We start from the raw sequence: 15,067 nt of genomic DNA, 5'->3' as shown, positions 1-15,067 counted from the left end.
AATTTAATTTTTTTCATGAAATAACTTTGGACGTCACGAATCTGCGAACCAAAATTCAAATTTTTTTTTTCAATTTTCGACATTGACTATCAGATTGACTGAAATTTTGAATCGTCGCTTGGAGCTCGTTAGTGGAACTTAAACAAAAAAATTTAACAATCTAATAACTTAAATAAAAATTTTTAAATAGTTCAGTAATCAATTTTAACTCTTTTTAGTGTTAAAGTGATCAATTAATAGTATAATTTATCCAAATTATAAAATATGTTCATGAAAATCGTAATTATTAGGCTTTAGTAATATATTAACCCTTAAGCTATACCATGATTCTCAATTTGGCTCTTAAAGTTTTTTTATTTTTTATCAAAAGTAATCCCAAAAGTTTACCCTCGTCACACAAGTTGGCCCTTCCGCTAAAAGACGTTAAAAAAATGGGGCACTTTCAGCCATTAATAAAGTGACCATGTTAAAATATATACAAACTCTCTAAGGCTAAGTTCATCGAAAATGGTGAAGAAGATAAGAACGAGAGTAAGAGTCGAGTTGCACTTAGCTTTTAAAGATCTTATGCTTTATATTATATTTATGTTAAGTTCATCAATAAAATGTAGTCTGCAGTTAGCTTTAAAAGAAGAAGAGAACTGTGGCGGGAGAGGGAGAAAGAGGAGGAAGAAGAAAGAAAGAAAGAATATTAAGGGCCAGTATTAAGGGCCAGTTCTTGATTGCTTTTGAAAAGTGTACTGGAAAAGTACTTTTAAGAAGTGCTTTTGAAAAATTTAGTTTAAAATTTGAGTGTTTAAGATTTACTGTCAAAAAGTACTTTTGAAAAATAAAATGTCTATTTTAGACATGTTATTATCAAGTAATAAATATGTATTTAAATAATATTTAAATTAGTTAATATTATTATATTTTAGTAATAATATAAAAAATTATTATAACTTGTTGTTAATATTTTAATATATGGAATATAAATTGTAAATATTTTTAAGCAATAAATATTAATTATTTATAAAATTTAATTAGAATATATAAATTATATTTTAAATATTTAAATATAACCATTAAATATTTGTAATTAGTATTTTAAAAAATATTTTTTTATTTTTAATTAATGATTTTAACACAATTATAATTAAGCACCAAGAAAAAAAGGAAAATACTATATTATTAAAGGGGTGAAAAAGTAATTAAGTACTAAAAATGTTTTTGGGAGAGAAAAAACTAAAATTTTTAGCTTATTCTTTCTAGCTCTTTTTCAGAAGTGCTTTTGAAAAACACTTCTAAAAAGTTAAAAATTTCAGCCAAAAACAGCTTGTTCTTCACAGCTTTTCTTTCAAAAGTGATTTTGGAGTCAGAAGTGTTTTTTTTAAACAATGAAGAACTGACATTAAGTTTAATTTATTTTTTGGCACATGTCATTTTAGTATTGGCTGAAATGCCACATAAATTTTCTTTTAATGTCTATTAACCGAAGCGCCAATTAGGGTGACAAAAGGAAACTTTAGGGATTACTTTTGACAAAAAAAAACTTTAAAGACCAAATTGATAATTGGGGTATAGTTGAGGGCCAATTTACAAATTAAAGCCTAGTAATTATTCTTATATAAAAAATGAACCCCGCGAGATTGTGATAAGTAGATAACAGATCTTTTCATAATAAATTTTCACTTTACTTTTCGTTTCTTCAGTGGCTTTGTTTTGTTGTTGAATGGGGCGGATACCGATTCTTAGGGACTTCATTGGGATCATCAAAGACAAAGCTTCTCAAAGCAAAGCAGCTTTGCTTTCCGATCCCAAAACCCTATCCCTCCACTTAGCCTTACTAAGAGCCACCACCCATGACCCCTTCACTCCACCTGACCCAAGGCACTTGGCCACTTTACTTGCCTCCGGCCATACCTCACGTGCCACCGTTTCCACCGCCATCGAGGTCCTCATGGACCGTCTTCAGACCACCCGTGATGCCTCCGTTGCCATCAAATGTCTCATCACTGTTCATCACATCATTAAGCGTGGCAGCTTTATTCTTCAAGATCGGCTCTCTGTTTACCCTTCCAATGGCGGCCGAAACTACCTTAAACTATCCAATTTCAGAGATAAAACGACGTTGTTAACTTGGGAACTTTCCTATTGGGTTAGATGGTATGTTTTATTTTATTTTTTAGTTTCTCCAACTTTCTAGGAAAATACGTGATTTCACAGTTCAGCATCAAATTTAAAGCAAATATATTCAAAACAAATTGCAGGTATGCTTTATACCTTGAGAATCTGTTGCAAACGTCAAGGGTTTTGGGATTCTTTCTAAGTTCAGCTTCAAGCAGTGTAGATAACAATGAAGAAGAAGAGGAGAAAGTATCATCTCTTACAAATAGCCAATTGCTTAAAGAGATAAACTCTTTGGGAAATTTGATCGAACAGATTTCGAGAATGCCCAATTCTTTGCATACCAATGGCAACATATTGGTGGACGAGGTTCTAGGAATGGTGGGTGAGGATTATTTGGCATCAACCAACGAGGTTTCCATTCGAGTCAGTGAGTTTAAAGAGAGACTGAGTTGTTTGAGTGTTTTTGAGTCAGTTGAGTTGGGGTTTGCTTTGAAGAGACTAGAAGATTGTAAAGAGAGATTATCAGCACTTGGACAGATGAGGAATGTGTTGGTTGAGACTGTTTGGGGCTCAATAAGTGAAATGAAGGATCAAGTCGGGAACGATGAATTGTACGGAGAAGGAGGAAGGTTAATGACTATGGAGAGCAGCAAGAACAAGGTTAGCGAGTCATCTCGGTACGGAGAGCGAGTTCTGAAGCTTGGTGACTCAGTTGACTTCTTTTCAGGGTGGTTTTCTAAGCTTCAATATTAATTTTTTTTTTACGGATTTAGCTTAGTTGGAATCTGAATAATTGCAATATCTATTTTTAAAAAAATCGTTAAGAATTTGTAAGTATAATTATCTATTTGAATTTGGTCATTGGCTCAAATAATTACCTTTTGATTTTAAAATTATATAATAACATTATTTAAATATTGTTCCAATTATTTTGATTTTAAAGATTAATAAAAATAAAGTTAGATATTAAAATTATACACAAATAAAAATCACGATTTTTTTCATAAATATAATAACATTATTTAAATATTGTTTCAATTATTTTGATTTTAAAGATTAATAAAAATAAAGATATTTAATTATGTTTTATAATGATTAATTTTTTTCCTAATGATTAGGATATATTCAAATAGTGAAAACTATAACCATAATTACTATGGTTAATTAATATATAAGATATGAAAATTTATTTCATTTAGGTTTCTTTATCAAAATAATATAAAATAATTAATTATAAAAATGTATGAAAAATAAATTAATTATAAAAATAGGTATTTGTTATAATGTTCTGATAACATATTGGCAACACAAAATTAAAATGTGATGATTTAAAATATTTAAGGACCTAATATGTAAATTTTCCGTTTTGGTTGACACTTAAGTTCTTTTCTTTTCCTTTCTTTTAACACCAAAAAAGTTATTTATTTTGCGAAAAATATTTTTCCTTACTCTTCTGTTATTCAAAATTCACTCTTTTTCGTCTGTTTTCTTTTTTCTTTTTACTTATAAGGTATAATATCTCATTTCTCAATTTAAATCAACATAAAGCAATTTTATTTTTATTTATGTTTGCTTCTAATTTGTTCATATTTGATTATATATATCTTAAAAAATCATCTTTGTATTTACTTCATTTGATATCTCTCACCAATCCTACATTAACCCCATTTTTTTATCTCAATATTCCTTTTGTCCGGGTTTTTTTCCTATCTTTTTCCTTGAAGACTTTTAATATTTTTTAATTGATAATGGGTGCAGTAGAGCAAATTTTTAATTCGAGCAAATAAAAAAGGAAATGACAAATATCGACATTGATGGGATCTTGAAGGAGCTTCCAAATAATGGTCGTATCACCAAAACCAAAATTGTTTGCACTCTGGGTTTAGTATCGCGATTGATACCTATGATCAAGAAGCTGCTGAGGGTCGGCATGAACTCGCTTCAATTTCTTCCGTGGCAGCCATGAATATCACCAGGAGACCTTGAACAATCTAGAAAAATTTCATTATTTTATTTATTTTTGGTGTTAAAGAGAAATAAAAGAAAATAATAAATAAGAGGGTTTATGAAATAATTTACCTATACCAAAATAGAAAATTTACATATCAAGTTCCTGAATATTTTAGGTCATTACATTTCAGTCTAATGTTGCCAATTTGTCAAATGGCACCGTCAAAACACTGTAACTAAGGCTTATTTTTATAATTAATTTATTTTTCATACTTTTTTAATTAATTATTTTTTTTATTATTTAGGTAAAAAAACGATTTGTTTGGTAAAGAATCATGAGCCAATAAAATCAAACAAAAATACTCAGATTGAATGATAAACATCATATTTGTGAAGAAAAGGAGGATAGTAAACTTTTTTTATCATTCATAAATGCTAACCTTGAAGGTTTACATATTTATGAATTTGATGAATTCCGTCGTTCTTCTAAAATTTAAAAAATATAATTATACAAAATTAAAAAAATTAATAAATACATAGAATTTTTTCAAAATATTAAAAAAAATCATAAATATTATAAAATATTCATAACAAAAATTCTAAATGTACATAACTAAACAAACAATGAAAATAAATTTTGACGAACTAATAATTATAATCCATCAATACATGTATTCCAACAAAAATTGAGGGTAATCTTTGAGCTAATTAATTACGTCTCAGTCATGTCTCGACGTCTTACTTGTATTTGATCGACATGGTTATTACGTAAAACACGATTATATAATAAAACTCATACTAAATTAAAACATGTTATTCATGTGTTGTATTTTTGTGCATATCATTACATGTGTTTAATTGGTCAGTTCAATTATTAATCGAATCAAATTATTATTAATTAAATTACTTAAAATATAAAAATCTTTAACTACTAATTAAATTAATTTTTTTAAATACATTAATCGAATCAAAATATTTCGACTAATTTAGACGGTTAACACCGAATTAACCGAAATTTATATATTCTTGTCTTTTGGTTAAAATAAATATAAAACATTACTAATGTTCATTTTTTTTAATAGTTCACAAAATATATTATTATAACATATAATATTTATTTATTTTGATTAATATAAAAAATAATAATTCAAAAAATACATTTCTAATACAAATATATTATATATATTATTTATTTCGATTACCTAATTTTGAATCGAATTAATTGGTAACTAAAATTTTAAAAAATTATTAACCAACTGACCGCTACTAATTTGTAATAAGTATTAAAGTTGGTGTGAGAGCGTAGGTTGCATATTATTACTATTAGCAATTTCGCTGCTTAAGTTATTCCTTCCTTTTTCCAGTTCTGGTCAGCTCAAGTTATTCTTTTCTTTTAAAAGAAAAATACAAAGATCAAATACCAGCCTCCGACTAAACTTCCAACAAAAAACCCACGCCACTTCACGCGGAGCCATTTTTTCTGAACGTTCTACAAGAATGGAACAATGGACGACGGTAGCCGAGTCAAAGTCCAGCTCACCGGCCGAAGAACCGAACCGGAAAGAGTCGGATCCCGAAATGGACGCGGATGAATTTGTTATTGTGCCAACAACAGAACCGGAGAAAGAAGAAGAGAAAGAGGCTCAGAATCCGAAAGAGAATGAGATTCAAAGCGAGCGGTCACCGAATCAAACATCAACCGGGTCCAGGAAATCTGTTCGTTGGAGCGCCGAGTTAGTTAGTGAATCGCCTGCTGCGGATCACAGCGTCACCATGTCCGCTGTTAACGGATCCAATCCTTACATTGCTCAGTCTCCTGCTCCGGAATCATTTTCGACTTCCTTCAAAGGCAAGCAATTACAACACATTTATTTCCATTATTATCTTTCATTTTGAAAATTTTAATTCATCTTGAAATCGAACACAGAGAAAATGGACACTGTGAAGGATGTCTTGGGGAGATGGGGGAGAAAAGTGGGAGAAGCCACGAGAAAAGCCGAGGATCTTGCAGGGAACACGTGGCAGCATTGTATGTTTCCCCTGTTAATTTGCTTTTTTATTTCTTATATATTTTTTAAGGAAAATATATATTATGGCCCTCAAAGTTAAAATTGGTATTTAATTTTTTTTTCATTTATACTTGAATTGAACTCAAGATTTATTTTGATATTTAAAATTTATTTTTATCCAATTAGGTATCTGGATTTGATTTTTTGTTTGAATTAACACATGAATTTAATTTCATAGTTCAAATAACCAAGTACGTAAGCTTGATTTCTTATACCATTTTGAACCAAGAAGCGAAGTTTAGATACTTAGGGTAGGTTTGGATGGGTGATTGAGTGCAGTGCGGTGCGTTTAGTTTACTTTTTGTCTCACGCTACAGTATCGCTACAGTATCTAATCTCACCGCCACCGTTGTTTTTACACTAATCGCAGGTAAACGCACCGCTCATCCAAACTCGCCCTTAATCGAACCAAAATAAACTTTAGCTTTCAAATTAAACATTAAATCCAAGTTTAGGTATATAATATTGGAAAAAAAACCTTAAAAATCTATTTAAACAGTAAAAACAAGCCCGAGTTTGGCAGAGGCAGCCATGGGAAGAATCGCACAAGGAACAAAGGTTTTAGCAGAAGGTGGGTATGAGAAGATATTCAGACACACTTTTGTAACGGATCCGGAAGAGCAACTTGGGAATTCATTTGTATGTTATTTGTCCACGTCAGCTGGACCTGTCATGGGAATTTTATATGTATCTACAGCAAAGCTTGCATATTGCAGTGACACTCCCCTTCCCTATAAAAATGGTACCCAAACTGAATGGAGCTACTATAAGGTTATAACCTTTCATTTTTATTGAAATATTTGTGTTTGATGGGTGTGGAAATATATATATATATGAGATTCATATGATTCTCGACATTCTTTCTCTGCTTAAAACAGGTAGTTATCCCATTACATCAACTTAAAGCGGTTAATCCTTCAACGAGCCGACTCAATTGTGCTGAAAAGTACATCCAAGTTATCACCGTTGATAGTCATGAATTTTGGTTCATGGGCTTCTTAAACTATGACGGTGCTGTTACATGCCTAAAGGAAGCTTTGCAACTCCATAGCTGACATCACAATCTCTCGTGATACTCCGTCACACGACGTTATCGTGCAATGGGTTTACTCGGCTGCTCGGGATCGAGCATCTGATAATACATGCTCCCCTCCCTTGGAAGCTCTGATGGCTGTTAAGGAGGAAAGAATACAAAGACTATGTATGTTCTGTTGTTTTCTTTAACAAAACGATGTGACGATAAAAATGCTATTGTAAATCTCAATGATAAAATTCACAAGTATAGTTTATATTTGACGATATATATTATTTTATGTGTCATAATTAGATTTAAGATATCATATATTACAAGTTTTTTCTATTCTCAAGCTTATCTTATAATTTAATTATATAAAAAGGAACACGTGGAGCAACTATTTCTCAATGACATCTATCAACTTGTCAGAGACATGTCATAGAATTAAATTATAATTATTAAAGTAACATTTTCATATTATAAAGATTAATATATGAATTACTTTTAAAGAGAAGAGGATGTGGGAAATTTGATGGCAGTGAGTAAGTAGGCCTGCGGATTCCCAAGGCTTCTGCCCTCACATTTATTTTTGTGTTTTCTGTTTTTATTTCAGAATTCAGAAACAGACAGAACTTAAATAAATTAAAGGTAGAGTATTGGGTTTAGAGTAAGACCAGTCAACATCTGAGGTTTGGTTCAGTTTTTATGTAAAAATAAGACAAAAGTACACAAACCACCCACCATCAAGAAATAACAGCATTTTTCAATTATGATTAGAATGCCCATAATTACACTCTAATTGCTGCCTGAAAGAATATTACACTCTTTTGCTTATAATTTCTGACATGATATTTTTCCCCTCTCTCTGTAATTGAAATCTAATCTACAACAAATGGTAATAATAATAAAGCTGCAGTATTTGTTTCCAAAAACACCACCTCCATGGCAATGGCTGAGGCACCATCCACTTCTCTTCAACTTTGACCCATATTTGTTTTTTTTATTTTTCACCTTAAAATTTTATTCCAGGGAAAATTTCAGATGTGATCCGGTTGAGGTGATTTGTCTAGTTTCCTCCTTTTAAGATCTGGTGTAGGATGAGAACAATTTGCAAATAGCCCATGTTTTATTTCATCACTTTTATAGCTCAAACATGCTGCACCATCTAATACCCCAATGGGGCTTTGGGGCACCGATGATGTAGCTGAAGTAGTAGCAGCTGTGCCATTAATGAATGTCAAATCTTTCATCACTTCAACACACTTCAACACTCTTTCCTGCAAAATAAAAAATAAAAGTAATTGACTCTTCTCTTGTTGTGAGTTTTTCAAGTATTTACAGGCACCACCACTTTTGTATCTTCTTTATTTTTTATTTTTACCTTTTGTACAAAGATGAATGATGAAATAACTTTATCAATGGCACATCTTTGCATTTGTCCTGAAACAGAAATGGCCACTGCTGCTGCTATTTCAGAAGGTCTGAACTCCAACAAATTAATACCTGCATTCATTCATTTCCCCAATCAAACACCATTGATTCTCAATAATAATAACATAAACAAATAGATATAGTGAGAAATAAACCTCTGGTGGTGTTCAATATTATCTGCAATGATCTAGTGATTGGAGTTGATGATGGATATTGATGATCATTACAAAGTTTATTCAAGAAGTAATCAATGAAGGAACAAGGTGTTAAAACTTGCATTCTCCACTTCAATGTACTTAAAACCAATAGTTCCATTCTTTGTATTGTTTTAGCTTCAAACACAAACTTTGGTTCCCCCACCTGCAAACAACCCAATCATGAAACTCAAATTGGGAAAAAGACCAAGGGATTAACAATCATGAAAAATCAATCTATATATATAGTAATCACCTGTAAGTTTACTGATGAAGGCACCTTTGTTTCCTCCATTTTAGCTGCAATAGATAAACATGCAACGGCCAACAGTTGGACAGTCCATGTTTTACCTCTCTGTGCCCCCAAGAAGATAGAAACAATCAGTGAATAGATTATGGTTTAAGAACTTAAAGAACCAAATTTGAAGCTAATTTGAGAACTTACAGGTAAATCATACATTGATAGGAACCGATCCAAGTAGTTAATGGATAGGCAAAGACTCAAAGGTCCAAAATTGAAATAAGCTGAAGCCTGTTAATAAAAAATGAAAGATTAAATCATCATTCCTAGCACATTATCACTGAGGAATGAACAAACAAAGTGTCCAATTACAAGAATAATGAAAGAAAAGGGGGAAAACACATTTACTAAATATAAAAGAATGCTACCAATAGCTAAGAAATAGATTGATCCAAACGAACTATGGAAATTCCATTAAATTGCACAATGCGATGAGTTTTACTGAGAAAAGTCTATATTGCTGTTGCTAAACAAGAACCCAGTTACAAAAACCGGTTAAATGGATCAAACAAGTAAAATGTCAATATAAAACTGATCAGGAAAAAAAATAGCTTAGCAAAATAAACAAACCTTCCAAATCCATTCAATAGCCTCTCTCCTGGCACTCAACTCCAAATCCCCACTTCTCAGTCTCTTAAGATAATCATCTCTAGGCAAATGCTCCATCTCTTTTTCAACCATTTCCTTAATTACATCATCACTTTGTAATGCAAAACCAGGACAACCCAGCAAAGAAGTTGATCTGTTGTTCATAATCATAAGGAAAGGGTCATTTTGATTAAAGATTTGGTTTTTAAAGAGTTGATGACAAGCAGGGGAAGCCCCAAACTCGTTCATGGCATTAAAATCAAGATCACCATCAAAGCAAGAGCTTGTGTTCTCAGAACAGAGAAGATTTGAGGTTGAACAGTCAAGATTTTCAGTCATTTTTCAAGAGAAACCCCTAAAATGTGAGGTATACTAAAACCCCAGGGGAAAAAGGAAAAGCAAAAACTAATTAATTCATTATGAAGGTGAAAGCTTTGTGTTGAAAAGGGCTCATCAATGGCTTGTGGGGAAGAGCATATTTTTCATTATACAATAAAGCCAAAAAGAGAGAGTGAAAGGGAGTGGGGCTGAGGAGAGACTGTTGCAATAAAAGAAGCTTTATGTAGGGAAAGACAAGTTGAGTTTTTAGGGTTAAATGAGAAATGAAATTGAGGGATCGAGCAGGAGGACAGCCACGCCATTGCAAAAAGAACCAAGAAAGGAAATATAATGAAAAATCTTATAATTAATGCAAAAATGGATAAATCGCCGTAATAAACCATTGATGTGTAGGGATAAAATTAACTTACCTACTAACAAATAAGTCTCAATGATACAATCAAGTCCAATGACTATTTATATTTTGTATTGGCAAAAATGATTCACTAAACATTAGACAAAAATGATCCACTAAGCATCTACGTGGAGTATAGCAACAATATCAAATTCTATTAAGATGGAGGTGAATAGAGAAACTTCTGTTTTTAAATTTTGGTATATATTCGTATATATGCAAATGAAATTTCTCTCCTATTTATAAAAATTATCATGTCTCTTTATAGAGATATAACTATCTAAGAAATATTTATCTGAATAGTCGTATCTATTAATAATGAACACAACTATTCATAAGATATTACTTGAATAATTGTAACTTTTTGTTCATAGTCAAGTTACATAACTGATAGAGGATTGCGCGCGGACCAAGATCGAGTTGCCAAGTCACGAGAAAAGTCCTAAGAAAGCTTTAGACAATCAGATCCGAAACGAAACAGAAAATTAACTCAGAATCAATTAGATCTGAAACGAAAATACCCAAAACAATAAAAAATCAGCCAAGAATCGAAAACACTTATGAATGGCTATTCTTGGAAGCCAAGAACACAAAATAGCCTATCACGTTCTTGAGCTTAAGTTGAGCCTTTGTGACCCGTATCAATAACTTTTAATAACAAGAAACATAATTTATCACTATGTTCCAACACAAACCACCCCAACTTTTGTGTTTGTAATAATTGACATTGTTTGTTAGAATTGAGAAAAAAAGGGAATGCCTCTTCCCTAGATGAAAATCCATGGCTCAATTCCTTTAAGCTCTTTTGTCTTTCTCCATTTTTGAGTTTTTTCCGACACTTTTAGCATTATGGAGTCTTTTAATATTTGGGTTTTTGAGAGCTTCTAACCTTGGGGAGCAACAAAGGCGTTTCCCTCAAATATGTAAAAAAAAGTATTTATTGCACCAATAAAACGATCAACAAGGAGCCCTCACTCGCACACCATGAATCCCTTCACCGACATATCAATGGGCCTTTTGCCACATCAAGAGAGCCTTCAATAGCACACCAAAGGGCTTATCACCCACACACCAAGAAGCCCTCTGTCGCACCCAATAGGGATTATCAATGGTCCTTCGTTGGCACATTAAGGGACCCTTTGCCAACACATCAAGAGACACATCACCTGCACCATTAAAGGGTTATCCAAGGAGTACTTCAACAACACATCAATAGGCCCCTTCACTAGCATTATGGGTCCCTCACTCGGACTACCAAGGAGCCCTTCACTAACACTATTAGGAGGTCACCTAAGGACCTAAGGAGTACTTCACCAACACATTGAGGAGTCCCTCGTTTGCGTCACTTGGGGGCACTTTGCCACACCCCCAAAAGGCCATCTCACTCGCACCCCAGGTAGGTTCATAAAATAGAAAGATAGTTACTAGGTATGTGTTGTGTAGCTTGATAAATATGCTCATATGGAGAACAATTGAAAGACAAGGATTGGAGTCTCGTCCCTTAGAGAGGTCTCGTCTGCCTTAGTAGAATTAACCGAAGGTTAAGGTGTAAGGTCTCGTCCACTTTATGCCCTTAAGGACCAAGCCAAAAGGTCTCCTCCCCCTTTTATAAAACCAATCAAAGATGATGATGATAATAATAATAATAATAATAATAATAATAATAATAATAATAATAATAATAATAATAATAATAAGAGGCATTGCTCCTTGTAGACAATGGTAGCAACAATGAACTAGGCATAATGTCTATTTATAAAAATCTGACTTTTTTGTGTCATAAAATACATGATATATAAAAATAACATAATATAATATATTACAAATTTAGAAAACGAGCTATGCTTTGAAAGCTTCAATCTGAGCCCTGCTCATATTTCAAACAATCTTCTTTTTTATGCGTAACCTCATTTTTTGAACATTATATTTTTATCTAAACACTACTAAAAATTGAGCAGACTTTCGAGCTTGTTAGAATTGTGTGACCCAAATTCTAAGAGATTGCTTGCAAGTCAAGTTAAACAAAAATATATTTTCTTTCTAGAAGATTTAGTATTTATTAGTATAATATATTTAGCATTTATTAGTATAGTTTATTTGACTTACTAATTTAGCCTATAAATAGGCTCCTTTACAATCTTAGAATTAAGAGACACCCATTAGATTAGAACTCATAACACATTCAGAGAATTTTGTGTTTACGTTTGAGGGTTCTTTGTTTTTCGGGTTTTCGGGGTTTAGTTTTTATCTCCATCTTTTGTACTCTTCATTCTTTTGCCATTATAGTAAATTTATCTTTGCCCGTGGTTTTTTATCCTCTTTTGAGGGGTTTTTCCACGTTAAATTTGTGTGTTCATCTTCTCAATTTCTTCTACTATTTTTACTTGTTCGTTGCTTAGTCGGGACGATCCTAACAAGTGGTATCAGAGCTAGTTTAACTTTCATAGATCAGCCCGGTCAGAGATGGCAGCAACAAGGTTTGAAATTGAGAAGTTCGATGGTGAGACAAATTTCAATCTGTGGCAAGTTCGGATGATGGCAATTCTAGTTCAAAATGGCTTGAAAAAGGTTGTTACAGGGAAAAAGCCTGAGAATCTAAATCAAACAGAATGGGAAGAGCTTGATGAAAAGGCATTGTCTGCAATCCAGTTGTGCCTCGCGAATACAGTATTGCAGGAGGTATTGATGGAGAAGACCTCATTCGCCTTGTGGAAAAGGTTAGAAACTCTTTATGCGACTAAGTCTCTGGCTAACCGTTTAGTGTTGAAACAACGTCTATTTACGTTTCGCATGAACGAAGGTGAGCTTCTTAAAGATCACATCAGTCAATTCATTACTCTTTTAAATGATTTAAAGAACGTTGAGGTTCATATTGACGATGAAGATCAAGCTATGCTATTATTGTGCTCTTTACCTTCTTCATACAAGTCTTTCAGGGAGACCCTGATTTATGGCAGAGACAAACTCTCGTTAAAAGATGTGGAGGGTCATTTGTTGAGTAGAGACAAACTCGACAATGAGTTTGATTTGAATAGCAAAGCAGATAGACAAGCTTCCGTTTTGGTAGCATCAAAGAAACGAGACAAAAGGTGTCGCTATTGCAAAAAGTTAGCTCACGTCAAAGCAGATTGTTATAAACTGCGAAATAAAAGAGCTGCTGAGAGTAACGAGGAAGATGTAGTTGGTGCTAATTTGGTCGATGAAGGCGGTGATGATTTCTTGTTAGTGTCAACGAGCGATAACTCCAAGCTTACGTCTGAATGGATCCTAGATTCAGGATGTTCTTTCCACATGTGTCCCAATAGAGAATGGTTCTCCACATACAGTTCAGTTGAAGGTGGAGTTGTGCACATGGGAAACGATTCATCTAGTAAAATAATCGGTATTGGTACTGTTAAAATTAGGATACACGATGGGACGATTAGGACACTCTCAGATGTCAGGTATGTACCTAATTTACGAAAGAATCTCATCTCCTTGAGTATTTTAGACTTGAAAGGATGCAGAATCAACATCGAGTCGAGCGACATTAAAGTATTTCGTGGAGCTCTCGTTTTGTTAAAAGGTAAAAGAACCGGCAGTCTTTATATTCTGGAAGGTTCTACAGTGACCGGTGAAATCGGACGTCCCTCGTCCGTTACGGAGTCAAAGTCAACTCATTTGAAGCGGAGGCAACTTGGTCATAGGAGGGAAAAATGTATGACCGTTTCGTTGAAGAGAGGTTCTCTTTTGGATGCAGGTTTTGAAAAGTTAGGGCACTGTATTCGTGAAAATCAGACCCGGGTTAGTTTTGATTTGGCAGTGCACAAGTCGAAGGCTAGAAGTCTTCCAGCTTCTAAGCATAAATTCGACTCAGTTAATTCCCTGCATAGTTCAAGATAGGCCCGTGGCGGGTTTTGGCAAATATGGCATTGAAAGAATTCGTGTCAAGGTGGAGATTGTTAGAATTGTGTGACCCAAATTCTAAGAGATTGCTTGCAAGTCAAGTTAAACAAAAATATATTTTCTTTCTAGAAGATTTAGTATTTATTAGTATAATATATTTAGCATTTATTAGTATAGTTTATTTGACTTACTAATTTAGCCTATAAATAGGCTCCTTTACAATCTTAGAATTAAGAGACACCCATTAGATTAGAACTCATAACACATTCAGAGAATTTTGTGTTTACGTTTGAGGGTTCTTTGTTTTTCGGGTTTTCGGGGTTTAGTTTTTATCTCCATCTTTTGTACTCTTCATTCTTTTGCCATTATAGTAAATTTATCTTTGCCCGTGGTTTTTTATCCTCTTTTGAGGGGTTTTTCCACGTTAAATTTGTGTGTTCATCTTCTCAATTTCTTCTACTATTTTTACTTGTTCGTTGCTTAATCGGGACGATCCTAACAGAGCTTAAGGTAATGTTGCCCCCGACCCTTAAACAAGTTTACTTCTGAAAGCCCTAATGATATTTCTGAGCAACCTCTTAAAGCCCCCAACTTGCTAAAAAGCAACTACCAGCGAAGCCATGCGTATCTTGCTAAAGCTTCAACAAACAAAGTAAGTGTAGAATGATAAAGGCAACTTGGAAAAACAATTAACAAAGCTACATAATTAAGTATAAGTAGAAGTAGAAAGATTATATCAATGACCTCCAAAGCTTACGTTTTGAGGATCGGTACACCAAATTCACCTCCAAA

At 33.0% G+C, this 15,067-nt stretch overlaps 3 protein-coding genes across 3 annotated transcripts; 2 read left to right on the top strand and 1 right to left on the bottom strand.

Annotated features, from left to right (window-relative positions):
* Positions 1-1,629: 1,629 nt before the first annotated feature.
* Positions 1,630-2,980, top strand: LOC107911623 (putative clathrin assembly protein At4g40080). The gene is made up of 2 exons (XM_016839487.2): positions 1,630-2,145; positions 2,250-2,980. Exons 1-2 carry the CDS (start codon positions 1,712-1,714, stop codon positions 2,860-2,862), a joined length of 1,047 nt encoding a protein of 348 aa, XP_016694976.1. The 5' UTR covers positions 1,630-1,711; the 3' UTR covers positions 2,863-2,980.
* A 2,410-nt stretch (positions 2,981-5,390) lies between these two features.
* On the top strand, positions 5,391-7,429 carry LOC107911622 (GLABRA2 expression modulator). Its single transcript, XM_016839486.2, has 4 exons — positions 5,391-5,908; positions 5,987-6,088; positions 6,628-6,899; positions 7,007-7,429. Exons 1-4 carry the CDS (start codon positions 5,557-5,559, stop codon positions 7,181-7,183), a joined length of 903 nt encoding a protein of 300 aa, XP_016694975.1. The 5' UTR covers positions 5,391-5,556; the 3' UTR covers positions 7,184-7,429.
* A 457-nt stretch (positions 7,430-7,886) lies between these two features.
* Positions 7,887-10,297, bottom strand: LOC107911621 (cyclin-D4-2). The gene is made up of 6 exons (XM_016839485.2): positions 9,640-10,297; positions 9,214-9,300; positions 9,025-9,123; positions 8,730-8,934; positions 8,525-8,646; positions 7,887-8,420 (listed from the first exon to the last, which is right to left on the bottom strand). The coding sequence occupies exons 1-6, from the start codon at positions 9,994-9,996 to the stop codon at positions 8,181-8,183; spliced, it is 1,110 nt and encodes a 369-aa protein (XP_016694974.2). The 5' UTR covers positions 9,997-10,297; the 3' UTR covers positions 7,887-8,180.
* Between the last annotated feature and the right edge of the window lie 4,770 nt (positions 10,298-15,067).

Source organism: Gossypium hirsutum, chromosome D11 (assembly GCF_007990345.1).
Source record: "Gossypium hirsutum isolate 1008001.06 chromosome D11, Gossypium_hirsutum_v2.1, whole genome shotgun sequence".
Classification (NCBI taxonomy): domain Eukaryota; kingdom Viridiplantae; phylum Streptophyta; class Magnoliopsida; order Malvales; family Malvaceae; genus Gossypium; species Gossypium hirsutum.
The sequence above is the reverse complement of the archived record's forward strand: the minus strand, read 5'-3'. Positions and strand labels throughout refer to the sequence as shown.